We start from the raw sequence: 19,064 nt of genomic DNA, 5'->3' as shown, positions 1-19,064 counted from the left end.
GCTCGGTACGATGTCGGCAATGTAGTCTTCGTTTTCAGTCTCTCCCGTGGTCACGACACCATCATTTGCACTGACAAACTTGCCCACCATTGATTTGTCAACAGCTTCCAGAAATTCTAACAGCTTGCTCCAAACTTCGGCACCACCGGCAACGACTTTGTCGCATTCATTAGAATTTACAGTCATCACCGAGCACACGGAAGCCGGCACAGCTGAAGCAATTTCGGATGAACCACTCGTACACAGTCGTGCATACATGTCGGGCGCCACGGGCACCGGGTCGCAAGTTTGGCCAAATTAGCCCTAATCTCCAGCTTGGTCTTCAAGATCGTGCTGAGAACGCTCCTCTGAATCTTGCACGCTGTGGGGACGTCCGACTTCTCACTGCGTTCAACCCAATTTATGATTTCGAGCTTCATGATGAAAGGCGAATTCTGCCGCTTCATCACGGCAACACTGCGGGAGAAGGCCCACAAGGCGCATGCACAATGAACCAGAAAAGCAGCGAGACAACTCGCACTTTCGCCATCTTGCACGACGAGGAAACAAGAGCCTCTGATTGGCTGCCTGAGCAAGCGCTGTGGGAGGGCCAGGATCATATTTTGCAGGGGGGTGTCGACGGCTCGTCCGAGACAGCATGGTCACAGTAGGGAGGGCGGCTGGATGGAGCCCCGTCTGCGGGTTTCCCCGCCACCGCGAGGGAAAGCCAACTTCTGGGGGCACTTTTCCAGCACTTGACATTCTATATATCAGTAGTCGCTGCTATTTTTGTTCGATGTAAGTGTAATTTTTGCTATATATACTCATTGTAACTATACAGCGTCCAGAAATTGTTCGATATATCGAATAATTCGATGTAAACGGGTTCGAGTGTACAAAGCTTTGCTTTCTTAGAAATCCGTACAAGTTTCCTTTCTAGCTTTGTAATACAGTTGAGCCCGCTTATAACGAACCCGAGCGTCACGCGGAATTCGTTCGTTCTATCCAGAAGTTCGTGGTATGTGGGCCACACACAAAAATTGACATCAATCAAAACAAAAATTTATTGAGAAAAAAAATCTGTGATCGTTGTCTGCCTCGTCAGAGCACACCCAATGACGGCGGTTTCAAGCTTGTTCAAAGCTGCGATGTGTTCGTCACCCAAGGCCTTAAAATACACAAGATTTCTAAGTGCCTCAATATGGCTCACTGCTGTGGTCGCGCTTACGGGTGCTGGCTCTGACGGTTCGTTGTCATCGTCCGATGCTTCGGCGTCGCTTGATGCCTGCACTTCCCGGACGGCGGTCTCGTCGCAAAACGACTCCGCAACTTCAGCAGCGTCGTCCACATCACCAAAATCTTTCCAATCAAGATCGCAGCCGGCCAGGTTAGCGACAACAACGCGTCGCCACAAGTTGTCGTCAGGCTGGCTTTGTTCAGTGTCTTCAATGCATGCTTCAGGTGCGTCAGCGAAGCCGGCCTTGCAAAAACAATTCCAGATGCATTCGGGTGTCACTTCCATCCACGCCGCTTTGATAATTTCTATCGCCGAGTACAGCGAGACCTGCAGAGGCACATTGGCAGCGGGGCGATCAACTGCAATCAGCATCCGCTGCACAACACGGCGCCTGTAGGCCGCTTTAAACGACCGTATTACACCCATTTCCAGCGGTTGCGCTTTTGAAGTTACATTTGGCGGCAGAAAAAGCAACTCAACTGCCGTTAAGACAGCTTGGACATGGTGGGCGGTACAGTTGTCGAGAATCAGAAGAACTTTGCGCCCTTTCTTCGCCATGCTGCTGTCAAAGTCAATAAGCCATTCCGCGAACAACTCGCGTGTCATCCACGACTTCGAGTTATGCCTGTAACGCACTGGTACATATGTGTGGAAGCAACGTGGCCTCTTTGATTTACCGATGACAAATGGCAAGCATCGATCGCTTCCATCCATGTTGGTGCACAAAAGCACAGTTATGCGAACTTTGCTGTGCTTGCCGCCAGCACATTTGTCACCCTTCATAGCGTGCGTTTTGCCAGGCAGCATTTGATAGAATAGCGCCGTTTCATTGGCGTTATACACATCCCTTTCAGCATAACTTGATACACGGGCCAAGTTTTTAGACATCCACGTGTTGATGTCTTCGTCGCTTACCGATGCCGATTCGCCGTTGATGGTCTTGAAAATAATTCCGGGGCAGAGCTTGAAGCGATGGAGCCAGCCATTGCCAGGAGAAAAATCTGGGAAGTCCAGGAGGAACGCTAAGTCCTTTGCTTTGGACAACATCAGCGGCCCGCTGATGGGAACATTGCGTGCTCGAGTATCAAGGAACCACTTTAGAAGCGCGTCTTCAACGTCTGCATATGTGGCTTTCCTTAGGCGCTTCCTCGTCGCGGAGTCCGTGGCGGCACTCTTGTAGATTTTGTCCTTCTCTTTTAGTATCGTGGATATTGTCGATTTCGACAAACCATACCTTTTCACCAGTTCGTGGTTTTTCGCACCTTGGGAAAGGTCTTTCAAGATCAACAGTTTCGTGGCCAAGTCTAAAGCTTTTCGCTTCACTGTCGAAGTAGACGCCGGCGAATCTGCCATCTCGGAGAGGCACGGGAGCACACCAGTAGGAAACAACGCCGACAACGCTAGCACAACCACAAGTAAGAAAAAGACAGTCCCGCAGTCGTGTGAGGTGTGAGGCGCGGCGTTAAGGGGGGGGAAGGAAGAAGAGGGGGTACGAAAGCACGTGATCACGTGCTACATTGTCAATTGGTGGAAAACTTCGCCGCTGCCCTGCCGTCGACGATGGCGAGTGGGGTCCCGTGGCGAATGAGCTGGCACTTTCGACTTGTGTGTTCACGTTGCTGATGCGTGCTGGGCCGGCATTTTTTTTTTCTCTCTCTTTCGTTATCGCGGCGATCCCCACGCCGCATCGCCGCTCCTCCGTGCCTCCGGCGAGACGCCGCGGGAAAGCTAATTCTCGGAGCGTGCACAGCACAGGGTCGGCGGATCTCGCCGCGTGGAAAGTGGTCCGCGACACCAAGGCATTCGCTGTAGCCGATCGGCTAGGCTCGCGGGCGTTCGTTGTAGCTGAGACCGAGCGCCATAGCCTAAATGTATATTTTGACGGTCACGCTGGACTTGTTCGTGATAAGCGAGCGTTCGTCTTAAGTGGGGCCGTTATAAGTGGGCTCGACTGTACGTACAGGTCTACACGAATTTTCCTAACTGATTTGCCCTTGTCCATATTTGTGACCTCACAGTGCTTATATAAAGGCCGTGGAAGTCCCAACAAGACTTGCATGTGCTGCTCCAGTAGAAGGCCTCAGAACAGACTGCGGCATTCTTGCCTCCTTCCCCACGCACACCCACTATCTATATACCGGCTCTTATAGATGCTGCACACAGTCCCCATAGTGGTGCCACCTGTGTTAGTGCAATTGTGCATCTAAAGCTTTCAACAACTACACACAGTGTCGTTGCATCTTCAGCGAGGGCATGTTCAAGCTAGCCAATTCATGTTACAAACGCCACTCAATATGCCTATAGTGGCACCTAATGCCAAAGAACTTTCCTACCACGTTCTAAGCTTCATTTCACAACATTTGAGCTTTTCGACGCTCAAATTGTACAGCAAGATTGCGAGGTTGTGTATTTTTTTTCCCGTTCTTTCATGCACTGCTTTATGGCACTTTTCACCTGACATTGCACTTTGTCCCCTATTTTCCACCTTACCGCTGTTTACACCCTCACAAGAGAAGAAAATTGGGCAAGTTGGTATAGATACATGATGGAAATGAACAGCGTAACTTTTACGCAGATCGTGGGCAAGGAAGACACACACAAGTGCTGATACCCTGCCAACTTGCTTCAACTGCCCACCCTAGCTTTTCTTCTACTCCAAGAGTGAAACTGTTTGAGCAAGAAACTGGGATACCCATGCAGCACACCGTTGTGCGTCCTTTGAAAGTTTTTACTGAGGACATTTTCTGCTAAAAAACCCACCCTTTGTGCAATAAACACCAAATAGGAACAACTGAGGTATATAGTATAGTAGGGGGGGGGGGGGGGAAGAGGAAAATATACACTTCATGTTGGAAGCCAGAAAGTAAAGAAAGACAAGATGGAACGGGAGGAAACCAATCTGCCGAAGCCATAATGACGACATACCGGCACACTCACCCCGTAGCCGGCAACTGGTCCTATGCTGTGGCCCAGGTAGGGATCAGCATACTCCCGCCCATAGCTGTAGTAGAGCGAAGGGGAGCTGTACGCGTGGGCAGACGGAGAAAGTCACACACTGGAAAAGGCACATTCACTATGTGCGGCAGGAAGCATTACCCGGCAGTCAATGAGGGATTAAGTGCAGGCAAATGACCCACACACACAGCCCACAGTAGTGTTTACACACAAGTATGGCAATGCAGTCTAGGGAAAATAAGGGCACTATCTTTCCGTTATGTAACCACCGACTACTACGTACCAACAGCCCTGAAGACAAGGGAGGCATAGAAAGACAGCAGTTTGGGCATGTTCAGGAAAAAATAATGTACTGTGAACTAGAAATTCAGCCGCAGCAGCTATCAGAACACTGATCACATATTTCAAAAGAGGAGCTCAAGTTATACTAACAGAAAACATTTAAGCCTCCTAGCTCAAAATTGAAAAAGCTTTCTTGAGTCATCAAAACAAAATATTTTTGCGAAACATCCACTGTCTTTTGCAAAGTAGTCATAAAGAGCAAATAACAGTCTCCTCGAAGGTCACAGTGCAACTAAGACTTGCAGCAGTTTATACGTGGCTCATCTAACATTGTAAAATCCAAATACAGCAAAAAAAAAAAAAAAAACCATACACATGAAGAAGACACGAAAGACACAGACAAGTGCTACTACCAACTGTTTATTCCAATCGACACACTCTCCACACAACTGTCGCACCCCTTTTCCCATGCTAAGGTGATAAGCATAGCTAAAGACTAAAAAGGTAAACAATACTGCTGCCTGCTTTAGACAGAATTCAAGAAGTCCAGTTCAGCACTGTGCAACAGAATAGATGCTTCGCTTACACAGATAGGTGAATTCCTGAGGATATGGAATGCTTCTAAAGCTACTCGAGCCGAGTGGTTTGCAGACTTGCCTAGGATAGTACTCTTAGAAAAAAGTGCCTCGCAAGCACACGCCATGATATGGGCAACCAAATGTGCATATTTGTCCTCTTTTTCTTAACTTTTAGTGTGTGCTCCCTGAGCCCGTTATTAATGCACCGTTCGGTTTGGCCAATGTACACATTTCCACACTTCAAGGGAACTCAATATACCACTCCTGTTGCACACCCTACGTGAGAGTGCTCATGTCTGGTTTTGCAACTTCGCTTGGTGTCAATGCAAATCTGAGGACAGAGCTCAAAGAGCTTATTAGGAGCCGTAAAGACCACAGGAATACGATGCCTGTTTGCGACCTTCTTATTCGATTGTGCGATACCTTATGTGTATAAGGCATTTACAGTTTACTGCTATAGACCTTGTATTTTGAACACATTAAAGTTGTAGTGCAGCTCTGTCTTCTAATCAGTACGTGTTTACACAATAAGTTACTAACACACAGTGTAACAGTTTTAATCTTTGCAACAGCGACCACACAAACAGAGAAGCCACTCACCCTGCCACAGCAGTGTAGGAAGCCACGGCTGGCTGTGCAGCTGCAGCCGCGGCCGCATAACTCCTCGCCGCTGCCGCTGTATAGGCAGCGCTTGCTGCATACGTGGCCTGCGTGCAACAACAGTTTGACCCATAAACCTCTGTACAGCGATAATTGAGCTGGTTTTGGTCATGCTGCCTCTCAGCATGACATCACAGGAATACAAACATGATGACGAAAACACAAAATCATAACGTTCTGTCGTGATTTGTTTTTATCTTTGCACCATTTGCAGCAGACATCTAAGGTGCACCCTTTAACCCTTCGATTGCCAAGCATGAACTGCTGTTGTCCCACCAGCTTGTATTTATTGTAGCAAAATGTGCGTATGTGTCACGTACCACTTTCTTCATCCTTGGCACTGTTGTCAAGACTAGACATCTGCACTCTGTATCAACATCAGCTTAAGACAACCCTTGCACGTCCAGGATACAGTCGTCTTTGGTTTGCAAGAGTGAACCATGCTCACAAAACTAATTTCAGCGAATGCAGTTGAGATTGGGCAAGCTTGCTTATTATGCTGTGTTTTGTATTATTTTACGACAATATGTCACAAAATATTTGAATTTCAAATGTATTGAATGGATTGCAGCATGTAGTCGAGACACCTTATATGGCAGGGAAAGATAAATCTGCAGATAAACTGAGGTCAAACGGGCCCATTTACATACGTTGGAGTGTTTCATGCAAATACAGGGTGCCTAGCAAGTTGACATTTCCAAGTGCTTTTGCAAAATTCCAGAACATTGTTTAATGTCAAGACGGGCTGACACAATGTCGCCAGATACTGACACTAGTAAGCATGCAAAAAAAGGAAAAACCAAAAAGAAAACGCACAACTTAATCCAGTTTGAATAATAAGGAGTTGCGTTTATATTATGCAAGAATAAAATCAGAAGGGAGGGGTTAGTAAAATGCAGAACAAGTAAAATATCTTTGAAAAAGAAAAGAAGAAAGGTAAAACTCATTGCAAATTGAATCGAACATTCTCAACTACGAATAAAAAGGAGATGCATACAGCAACAAATATTTTTTAATACCACCTTCAGTCAAACCAAATCAAGTTGGTAGATTGACTCTTCGAGCATTTTATGACGAGTCATCATATTTACAGAGTAACTGAATATTTGAATATTGCAAAGTCAGCCATGCTACGTGTCTTCATAAAGGACCAAATCTGCTCGAATTACGTGCACGAGTTATGCATGGGCCTCAAGCATATATATATATTTTAAGGTTGCTACCGACATGTCCCATGTCAAATGTCACGTAAAACACGGTACTAGTGCTTTCACTAGAGCAGTACTCTGCAACAATGCATATCACTCAGAAGTAAAATTGAAGTAAGTTAGGTTATCAGAATGGTCAATTTACACTAAGCTTAATGTTTGTACTCTATTCCTTATACCACTGCATAGATATGGCAAAAATAGGTCGCGTCCACAAATGTGGACGCCGTGAGTGAAGGGGATACGAGCTATTTCTATCAAGTGATAGCAACTTCATTGGTATGAGGCCCGAACTTTGTCACAAGTGACGTTCTCTCTCAACAGCTGGTGTGTCAACTTCAACTGTCCTGACATACTCTCAGCCCGCACACAACCCCTCAGTGTTGTGTTTCACTGCTTTAAAGAGTTTATTTTGGTTTGGTTTGGATGAAGGACATCTGCATCTTGGTGCTAGCCAACACTTTGCTTTTGGAGCTCAAGCTCTTTGAAAGAAATGGTGGCATGATTCCTTTCCCATTCATTCCTCATGCATAAGTCCTTTCTGTTTTCGCCCTCCTTCCACCGTGTTTGTCCCAAGGACTATCTGAAGCATCATCTTGGTCAGTTGTACAGTCAACGTCCGATTTTTTGAACTCCATAGGGGCCACGAAAACATCAGAAAAATCTGGCAGTTTGAAAAAATGAATGCATGTCTTTTACTACCCTTAAGGGCTCAAATCGTCACAGGCACATCCGAGAAGGCCTACCAGTAGTACACTCATTGGGCAGATTGGTGCCCGTACTGAGACAGGAGATGGCGGGTGGACACATGTATAATTAAGGAATACATACTGTGTCCCGTGGCAACTGTCTCATCCCACACTTATGCTTTACTGCAATACTTTCATGTATGCTTTGCCGCATAACACTTCTTTGTCGAGGCGATGCTGGCTTTCAGAAACAGTCATTATGCAATGCGCCTGCTTTCCGAGCTTCGAAGGCATTGACGAGGATTACAAGGCGGAGTCAGCGCCATTACTAACAGCAGAGAATTGTTTTAATGAAAAACATGGCACAGAACGGCAAGATGCTTAAAGGGTTTGAGACACCAAATTTTGAGGCTATAAAAAGCCTGTTGCAGGCTGCTTCTGTATGCGAGGACACTCACGAGGTATTGGATGCTCCAAACATTGCAAAATAATTTTAATTCAGCTCCAAAAAGTCATTAAAAGCTCCTTCTCATGGTCGAGACCCATCGCTAGTGCGGCAGTTATGACGACACAGTGGAGGAACGAAAATATTGACGTCATAGCACACTAGCACAAAAACGTGACGTATGATGAGTAGCGATGAAATGCCGATTACGGAGCCTGCCGAGCCGAGCGACCAAGCATAGCCTCCACTGTGACCGAGCTACAGGCATACAGAAATCCTTTCTTAACGCAAAGAAGGGGTAAGGCGTGCAGACACGGACACAGGAGGAGAGAATTAATTGGGCAACACGAACGCCGCACGGCGGCCCGCGCACGGCAAACAGTGTACGGCAAGTAGCCGTGCTGATAACGTGGACAGGCCTTTACACATTCAGTGTAACATTAGCCAGCCGGCTCCGAAAGGGACCAGGATATGCAGCGTTCGTGTTGTCCACTTCTCTCCTCTTGTGTCGTTGTCTGAACGCCTTACCCCTTCTTTGCATTATGAATCCTTACCAACTAGCTCAGCTGTCGTTCTAAAAATGCTTTCTCTATGCTACAGGCTTCTAGAACACTATAACCGAGCTAACCCTGGCCCCTGAATAACCGAGACATGCACAGCGCTGTAGCGGAGAGCAGTTGACATAGCATCTGCAAGTCGCATAGTTCGGCAGCTCACAGGGATCTTTCTTTCACTTGGCATTTCTCAAAGTGTAAAGGCCCGTCCACGTCACTGGCACAGCAACTCGCCGAACACCATTTGCCTTTCACGGGCCGCCGTGCGACAACGGTTTCGCTCGCGAACGGTGAGGTTTCCTTGCCGTAGAGAGGATGGCACCGGTATCATTGCTAGGCCTTTTCCGGTTCACTTCAAAGCTAAAGGTGACAGCGCTTCTGAGTGAATCACCGACTCTCACAAGCCGCAATATTTTCTTACCGTTGTTGTCACTCTTCGCAATAAAATTCTAATAATTCCGACGTGCACTTTGAGTCACTAGTTGTTTACCTCTGCTGGCAGAGCAAGCGTATGCGCGAGCAGACGACACAGCATAGTTTTACGTCACAATGTTTTGTGGCCCATGTGACCAACCCGCATTGCGTTTCCTCTTCTACGACGTCGTAGCATCACCCGGAGCCCAGAAACCGAAACAGAAATCGCTCGGTATAATAATGCTATTATTAAATTATTTATCGGGTATATCTGAATCCCGTGGTGTGTATCGTGCTTCCTGAAGCAGTACATAACGCTTGAATCGAAGAACCCATGAACGAAAATTTTCATGTCTCCACCCCTTTAATAGCGAACACTGAAGCAGCTAGGCTAGTGTTGCAACAGTGGCAGCTACAGCTGCCAGCAGATCTGTGCGCGAGAGCACTGTTTCAAGGAAGTGAGGTAATCAAAACGGCGGCCGTGGTGGCTTTGATTGATGTTGTTTCAGGCCAGTGGTCATGGAAAAAGTCGGGAAAATCAGATGGCGAAAGGTACTTGCGTCCGAAATTTCAGACGTTCTTATAAATTTGACTCTATGAGGTATATGGTGGTGCCACAAAGCCGTCCGAATTATTGGGCGTCTGGAAAGTCGGTCGTTGACTCCTCCTGGCAACTCCTCCAGCAGAGGACACGGTGTCAAAGACGATTCGTTACGATATTCTCTGTTACTCGAGCCAGCATTTCACGACTTTTATTCCCTTTCAATAAAATTAGGTAATTTTCCCTGATATAAGCAAAAGTTCCCAGAGTTTTCCCCAAATATTTCCGGACTAATGAAAATCCCTGAGAATTCCCTGTTTTCTTGGTTGTAGGCGCCCTGAAAGAGCCAAATGTTTTGAATGTTTTATTGCAGGTGCCTGTTACGTGTTGTTTCCAGAGAGGGTTATGTTGTACCATACGATACGACAGACTTCTGTTAATTAAACTCCAGTCAATTCAACTCTCTGGTTAATTTGATGCTGACTGAAGAACTCCGCCAGTGCCCATACATTTTTATGGGCCTAAACTTTCATTATTTCAATCCTAATATTTACTTCTGCCAAATAATTCGAACTTGACCAGTCAGCATACATTTACCTGGCTCCTATGGTGAGCCCAATAGCTACCCTTTTAGTGACAGCATATGTCTCAACGGAGCTTAGGGTACAGTGCATGCACTGAACACGTCATCTCCCATCAAAAAACCACCCATTTTCGGCCTCCTCTATGAATATTTTCAAGCAATAACTGTAGCTCACAATGTGATTATGGTATTTACTCCTTTACCGAAAAAAATCTGGCTGCCGTTGTGTGACAGACCATTTTTTTCTGATAAAAAAATCGGGCACACACAAGGTTATACATACAGTCAAACATCGATATATCAAATTATTACGTATATCGAACACTTTCTATATCACCTGGAAAATTGCATACGTTATCAATTTATTTAGAATGAGGTCTGGATATATCGAACTCGGCCGCCCCAGACCACATGCGCTCTGTTGACAGGCGGTGAGCTTTCCCGCAACACCTTCAAGATAGTGGTGGCGCGACAGGCGCTGTGAAGGCACAGCGACTGCTGCACGCTATAGCTGTACTCATCTATCGTGCCGAGGGTGCCATTCGAACGTAGCGGCGTATGTATGTGGCAGCTTGGCTAGCATTTGCTGCATTGACTCTTCCTCGGTGCCGTGCTGTGCATGAGCCGCGCCTCGCGAGGACTGGCGGTTTGCATCCACAAAGATGCGCGACAGCGTGCGCTCACTGGGCTCACTCATAGATGCCTTGGCAAACACCACTTAATACTTTGTTATTGACAGTGTTTCAAAGTGCTTCGATTGACTGAGGTGGTGATCGCAGTAGAAGTAGCGGCCAAAGGAAGACGCTGTCGAGGTTGATCCTGCAAGAGCTGATGTTGGCCTGCTACCAACTTCAAGTGGGGCTGTAGCTGCTTTGGCCCTTCTATGCCACTATTGCGGCGCATTAGAGGGCACCGGCCTATCGCTTGTGGATCGTTTAGACTATGTTGAGGGCTCCATGTTTAAGCACGTGGCTGCCAATAAGAAGCAGGCTACACTGCTGCAGTACTTTGAGCCAAATAAATAAATACTTGGTGTGCAGCTTCAAGTGAGTATTTACTGCGCCACGATTGGGGCGCGATCGGGTATCATAGTTCGGAGCGCACCTTCAGTTGCGCTGCGTGCGATTAGCCTAGGCTGCGCAGACTTCGCATGGCGGACGCAGTCGGCGCGGCCTAGGCTAATTGCTTACAACACAATCGACTGTGCACTCACGGCTGACGAAGTTGGCGCGGCCTAGGCCAATTGTGCGTGGCGCAACCAAACACGTGCTTCGGACAACGATCCCCGATCACGCCCTCGGCTCATTGATTGATATTCAGAAGTTCTTGACGAGTTTTTTGACGTGATTTTATATATCGAACTATTTAATGATCACAGCGCTGTTAGATATATTGAGGTTCGATTGTACTTTGTTTAGGAGCCTTAATGTCATTTCTACCGTAGTTTTCTACACTGGACACAAGGAAAGCAGGGACGCATTTGAATTGGAAGAGTAGCGCCAAATGAATCAGCAGTGTTTTCTTCTTTTTTTTCTGCATATTTCTTCATTCGACCTGCTGGATAACTCGATCAATTTCGTCGGCCCCACCAGGGTCAAGTTAACGGAAATCGACTATAATGCTGATTGTCAAGAGCAAAAAAAGAAGTTATATGTAGACTACGTAATACCAAACGAAACTACTTTGCTTTTAGTTGCGTGATAAGGTGGTGAATGCTTTATTGTATGAGGAGTTGATAAAGCTCAGATTGGTTTAGAAGTGAGCCAGTTGTTTGCATCTTTAAAAGCATGGTAGATATCGCCATTACTGACAAACAGCTGGATGCTGCATTTCATGGAATTAGGTTCTTGCATAACACTGCATTACTAACATAGACCAAGGAAAAGTGAACAAGAGGCATATACATTGCTAGTGGATAGCTAAGATTGCTGCAAAAGACACAAAAACATTTGACTTTCTCAGCAACAGGAAGTAAGGGAATTTTCATAGCACACTGAAATATGCACCACCTAGAAGATCAACAAAAAGAAGTGAGAAGCTCACCGGAAGCTGGTACCTCTCGGCGCCTGCATATGCGAGGAACGGATCCTGGTACACACTGGAAAATAATTAGAGCATCACATTAATGTAGTTCACCGATTATTTAAAAAGTCAGTTTCCTACGAATACACAATGCACCGATTGCGATGGCCAATTATTGTACAGCTGTACGAAGTAAGGTTAGTCACGTTATAAGCTGCATAAATTGCTGTAAACATTTGCTTACCAACTAAATGAACAAGCACATCATCACGCACGCACAGGCAAACACAAACACATTTCACTTGATGACCGCAAACATTCACTGTCAGAACACTGATGGGATGAAGAGCGGCAGCAGCGGCAAGTGAATCCCTCTGTAGTGCTGCCTCTTGCTTCAATGGGAACTAGCCGCACGAGAACACAGCACACACGAAGCCACCGGCTGTCTCAGCTCAGCTAGCATTTACAGATTGCTTTCTTGATGCGCGCCACCTCGCTCAGCTGCAGCAGCTCTCTTGCGAGCGCAAGAAGGCAGCGGCGCATCAAGCCACCATCCCTCTCGGCTCACCCTTGCACTTGCAGCATACAGCATGTGATACCAATGTTATCACACTTGGACATTACGGGCAACAAGATGGTGATGACAATGGCCGAAATTCGCCTGCAGTGTGCATATAATTGCTATCACAATAAAAGCTGTTCCAACACAATACTGCTCCACAGTGTGGTAAGCATTTATGCCACTTTAACAGTTGATTAAGAAGAAGAAAACAGACAGTTTTGCCCAAAGGGCAAAGCACTGAAAGCAATGGCAAGGTTTCGAATTGCGAAGCAGTGCACACGGCGAGTGCCGCTGCCCTGGCGCAGCGGCAGCGCCCCGGCGGCCACCAGGTTTCTCACAATGCTGCCACCATGATGAGCACCAACAGGGGTGCTGCGGGTGTTGCACCTCAATGATGCACAAGACTGCTGCACGCACCATGTTGTGGTATGCACACAGCTGCTCAACAAGAACACCAATGTGAGTGCTCATGGAAGCAGCGGAACACTGCCCTGGTTTCGTGTTTTCACAAGAGAACAACGAGAACGCATACGGAAAAAGTAACCTCAATATATTGAGTGTATGTGCACATTACTTGTTACAAAACTTAATGTCTGACATTTCATTAGTTTTGACGTGCATTCAAAGTGTAATCATGTGATCGGAGGAGCACGGCTAACTCAGTGCTGTATAACAGCTGATTAAATTTATTTAGTTGCATGTCTAAAACTGCTAATAGGCTCATTTCACCATATGCCCAGATCCCGAACAAAGGTCTCAGTCAGTACCCGTACATTCCCATGGGGAAAATATTTAATTTCAATCCTAAAATTGGCCCCCACTTGATCATTCAAATTCTTGGTATGTGGCACGAAGTGACACACACACGGACTATCATAAGAGGCCACTTATGATAAACAAACACTGACACCAAGGACAACACAGGGGAAATTACGTGTGCTTAATACATTATATAAACAAACGATAAATTAATGGAAATGAAAGTGGATGAAAAAACAACTTGCCGCAGGTGGGGAACGATCCCACAACCTTCGCATTATGCGTGTGATGCTCTACCGCTGGCTAACACTCCCAGGGTTCTACTAGGAAATATAAATACCCAAGGAAGTGGATGGGCAAACAGTGCTGCGGTAGCTCAATATGTAGGGCATCGCACGCGCGATGCGAAGGTTGTGGGATCGTTCCCCATCTGGGCCAGGTTGTTTTTTCATCCAGTTTCATTTCCATTAATTTATCGTTTCTTTATTTCAATCATTAAGCACACATAATTTTCCCTATGGTGTCCTTGGTGTGAGTGTTTGCTGGCTTCCAATGATGTAACTAATAAAAAATTGGGCCCCTCGGTTAACCCCCGTTCTTCTTGTTTGTACACACAGACTAGAAGACAGGACGAGCGCTAACCCTGTGTACAAGAAACACAATGCAAAAGGATAGAAAGCTAGGCGAGTTGGTACGGTAACATATTCTTGGTTTGTAGCGCGAAGTGTTACACACAGACTAGAAGAAGACAGGACGAGCGCTGAAGTCTGTGCGTGTGTCACAGACTTTAGCACATGGCACTTGCATGTCACACGGCACTTGCATGCCGGCACATTTTTCGCGGTAGCTAATGTGCCGGTAGTCCCTGTGCTTCCCGTGTCCTCCCATTTCCGTGGGGACAATTTTTTGTCGGCACAACTACTGGCAGAATAGTCGCCGCTGTCTGTGCTTCTGTTATCAACCCACGGCCACTATTATCTGCGAGCCTATGGACTCATATCAGCGCATCGCTGATATGAAAAGTCAAAACGTTGCAAAACATGCATATCTGTCCACGTGAGCCCCGTACTAACTCGCCCAACTTTCTATACTTTCGATAATTCAAACTTGACTGGTTGGCATGAATGTGCCTAACAAGTATCAGTGGCGATTTAATGGTAAATGCGAGAGAAATACGTTAGCATTAATTACATCGCACCTCTTTGAGGTTCCGGATGCATAACTTACACCGTGTTCCCTGCATCAAAACCGAAGCTCACTAAACACATATCCTGTCTCTTTGAGAAGCGAAGTGCAACTGACGGTCCGTTGTAGAACCCTGTTAGTTGCACTACAGTCGAATTCGTTTATAACAAACTCGATAGGTCCACGAAGAGTGGCTATTATATTAGTACTTCATTATACATGGACTCATCCTTTAAAACACCTAAAAATTAACTGCACTTAAGCTGGTGTCAGTAGTTACACTCAACAGCACTTTGGTCTGAAAACCAGATTTTCTGTTATTTTTGTTCCCAGTATGTTTCCGCAACTAGCTGCAAACTTCCGTTAGAAACATCCATCTAAAGGACAAAACTCGACGCAAGTGCAGCCACCATTTCTTTATTCGAGAGCTTGTGATATATTTTACTACTAGAGAGACATGAGTGTATTCTGCACACTTGTATCGCATAATTTGTTACATTTTTTTCTTAGTAGATACAAGCGTGCCTTTACAAACTGTTTAATTTTATCCCACAATCTTGATTATGGACGATGAGCAAAACGAGAACAAGGTAAAAGCGAGAGCCAATGTTCCGACAAGTGGACTTTTCCTTTTCAAGGATACCTTGGCTCCCCCGGTTTTACTTTGTTCTCGTCTTGCTCATCGTCTCGAATTTCCATCTCCCCCCTTTCCTGTGTTTTCCCTGAATCTTGATTCTGGCAATTTATATATACTTATATTTTTAATGACATACATCTTGTTAATAAAGCTTTAACGCGTGAAAGAGCACTCATTCTGCTTTTTGTTTATGTATTACATAAAATATTGAGTGCAGCAGTTTCTATATGTATATATATCTCGCATAACCTACAAAAAAGACCTATTTTCCCCACAAAAGGATTGTTATAGCTGGAAGTTCTTTCAATAAGAAAGGTCAGAAAAACATAAATCCACTGAAATGTGGTCGTTATAATCGATAAAATGTTATATCTGGGATAATTATAAGTGGGTTCCACTGTATATCTATCTATCTACACACAAACACACACTCTTCTAAGCTCTCCTACCCCCTCTCTACCTCTGCCATCGAAAAACCGTAATTACGGCCTCCCGCATTTGCCTGTAGTTTCTAAACAAGAAAATTGGTCCACAAACTGCCCACACAGAGCAATAAAATACAACACCACATTCGTGGCATTCGTAAGTCTACCAGAACAGCCAGCATCACTGCTATTGTCATGACAAGATGTTGACAGATGTTCTCGTTCAAAATGGTGATGCATCGCTGCCAGGCTTGATTGCAAAACCTAATTGGATCGACAAGTCATTTTACATGCTAAGCTATTGAAAACAAAGAAGTGCGAGCTGTTTTCAGCTTTTCCAAGGATTGCACGCATTGCAGGACAAATTAGTGAAGTGGTTAGTCTAGACATGGGCCACCATCCCTTTTGCAATTGTTGTGGAATTATTTGATGAATGCGGAATGTCAAATGCACAATGGATGACATAATGTGATCTACAGACAGCAAGAAAGTGCTGTGTCGAAATGTTGACAATGGACATCCAAGCGTAAACAATTTCCCCTTCTGTGAAGGTATTTTTGGTCAGAATCAAATGCACGTTGAATTTTTTAAAGAGCAAGATTGGTTGTGGTTAATGACTTCTGCTTTGATTAGATGGTCTAATATCATTCCTACATTAGTTTTCTGCCTTGAATCCACAAGAACTAGGTGCACATTAAATTTGAGGTTATGCTGGCACGAGCAAAGTACTGTGAAATGAAGCAGCAGTGTATCAGGGATTTTCTTTTCCTTTAATTCGACCTACCATATAACTCTATTGTTTTCATTTGCCCTGTCAAGACCAAATGAAGTTGACTGTGTTGTTGCAGTGCAAAAGGAAGGAGATGTGTCCTTCCAGTTTGCCCCGGCGTTTTGCAATACAAGCCTGTGAAAGTGTGGACACTTCAGAGCAGACGGAGAGCACGAACGCTGCGCAGAACGAAGGACACTCACGGAGTATAGCCGTGGAGTGCAGAAGCAGCCGCAGCAGCTGCAGTGAGTGGTGATGGGTGTCGCGCAAAGGCGGCAGCGAACGGGGCCGCGGCCGCGCCCCGCGCTCGGCCCCGCTGGATCGCTACGCCCCGCAGAGCGGCCACTGCGCACAAAGGGGACGTCGCCACAGACATTAGAGTGCTGCAACAACGCTCTCCTGCTTGCAACTGGCCCAGATGCACATGGCGTGCGTGCTCAGAGACACAGTTCTCAGCAGACTCGTAGAATGAGAGCATAGTTTTTCAATGAACAAATGCAGTATTGACAAGAGAAAAAGCCTTTTTGATGCAGCATTACACACGCAACTAAAATAAAGTAAAAACTAAAACTAATATCAGCTAAGCACGCCTATCTGTTTCTGTCCCCTCAAAGTGGACATGGCTACGTTATTGCCGCAAACTTGCCAATATTAACGATATTATTCATTACTGACATGGAAGAAACTGTTTCAGTGCACGTAATGTACTCACGAGAAGAAAAAAAAAAATCTCGTTCGGCTTGCTCCGCCGGCCGCCATCTTTGCTTCGGTGTCCCGCACTACATACAGAAGCAGCTGCCTATTTGTTGACCTGTTGTCATCCCGCAGCAAACGCGGGATGAAAACAAACAATTTTCTTTTTGCGGGAAATTAAACCCTCGTAATGATCGCACCCCTGCATTTGAGTCATTTTTTTTTGACAAAAAAGTGTGATCATTATGCAAGTAAATACGGTACTGCCATGACAAACACAGCTAGGCTGACAATGCACTGACATATTACAAGACGCACACTTGCCAGAGTCCTGATTGTGCAATTTGAATGCCATGTGAATCCAGAAGTACTTATACGGCAAAATTCCATGCACCAACATGCAGCATCTTGTGAGCTACACCTTTAGCAGGCCTGCTTTTTCTACAAACACCTTTAAAGGGACACTAAAGGCAAATACTAAGTTGACGTGGACTGTTTAAATACCATTCCAGAAACCTTGCAACGCTTATTTCGTGCCAAGAAAAGACTTAGATTACAAGAAAATTGCACCTGAAAGGTGTGAATACCTTTTTCGAAATTCAAATCTGCCACCCAACCGGGGGAGTGGTGATGTTACATACGGCGCCATCACGCTTTGCAGCCGTTGGCGAGTAAAACGGCGCCCAACCGACAGCGGTACCAAGCAAAAGGGGGCAAAACCAGTGCAGCACTGCGCAATAATGAAACTACTGAACTGCGAAACCGTGGGTGGCGCAGAGTCTAGCGATAACGAAACTTTTCGGCCGCCCGCATCATTGTCAAGGGTAATCTCAACGAGATCTTGTTTTCTAAAGATAAAATAGAACTGAATAAGTAGCATTTTCTTTCGTCTTATAATGCAATACAAGGATGTTTTTGTAACAAGTGGTTGAGTACTAGTGAGAGAATTTAACTGACGAGTGCTTTCGTCATCGGGCAAGTACTTGAATGTCCCAGGGGAATCTCTAATCATGTCCTGCATTTACCTCAATTTCTCGATTATTAAAGCTCTGGTCACGATAATATTGACGCCTTAGAGATCCTCAAGCACTAATCTATCACTTCAGCTTGACTTAATCTTTGCCTTTAGTGTCCCTTTAATGCTCAGGCAACCACTTTAAATGAAGCAACCTTGAAACAGAAGCACATGAAGCTGGGAGGACAGCCTTTCTTGATTTAAATAAAGCATCAAACAAATTGAAGAAGAGGCTGCGAGAATGATTGTACACAAATAGCTTAATTTGCAATTCATGAACCCCGCTTGCTTATGTAACCGTACAAGTGTTCATGGTTTGACACAATTATTAGAAAACAAGCAATTTCATGCAATTTAAGTTATTGCTAGCTTTTAACATCTTTTAGCCATGGAAACCTTTCCAAGATTGCTTTGGGAAAATAAAAGATTAATAGTTCAGGCATGAGTTCTTAACTTTGCTGCTTATTTGTGATGGCTCGACAATGCTATATTCATTCCAATGTCAAGCACTAAGGAAGCCTAGCATGATCCCACATTCTGTACAAGCCATTCTCAGCACAGCCCCCAGACTATTTCCAAATGCATCAATGCTCTCCTCAGACAAGTCCACCCTACAAAAATGCAAGCAGAGCAGCGGTCAGTTGAAGTATGGAAATTGCGTCACCTGTCTGCTCACCGTTGGGTATTGTCGGCGTCTTTTTGGTCTGTACCCGCGCTGTCGCATTGTTTACCTAGACACAGGAAGAAAAGAGCCATCAGCCAAGACGAGCACGTTGCAAAAAGGTGAAGGTCTCCAGCGAAAAACAAAAACCCCAAAGCGTGCAAGACCACTGCAAGATATTCCGCATGCGATGTGGGCAGTCAGGACACCG

General features: G+C 45.5%; 1 protein-coding gene across 1 annotated transcript in view; it reads right to left on the bottom strand.

Moving 5' to 3' along the window:
• LOC126525985 (RNA binding protein fox-1 homolog 2-like) overlaps positions 1–19,064 on the bottom strand; it is a 323,725-nt gene that overhangs the window by 6,372 nt on the left and 298,289 nt on the right. The window contains exons 7-11 of the mRNA XM_055067939.2: positions 18,857–18,923; positions 16,688–16,829; positions 12,169–12,223; positions 5,632–5,738; positions 4,142–4,238 (exon numbers count right to left, since the gene is read on the bottom strand). Coding sequence (XP_054923914.2) covers positions 4,142–4,238; positions 5,632–5,738; positions 12,169–12,223; positions 16,688–16,829; positions 18,857–18,923 — 468 coding nt within the window. The remainder of the gene's footprint in view (positions 1–4,141; positions 4,239–5,631; positions 5,739–12,168; positions 12,224–16,687; positions 16,830–18,856; positions 18,924–19,064) is intronic.

The sequence above is a fragment of the Dermacentor andersoni genome, chromosome 8 (genome assembly GCF_023375885.2).
Source record: "Dermacentor andersoni chromosome 8, qqDerAnde1_hic_scaffold, whole genome shotgun sequence".
NCBI lineage: Eukaryota > Metazoa > Arthropoda > Arachnida > Ixodida > Ixodidae > Dermacentor > Dermacentor andersoni.
Note: the sequence above shows the minus strand (reverse complement) of the source record. Positions and strands in the feature narration are given on the sequence as shown.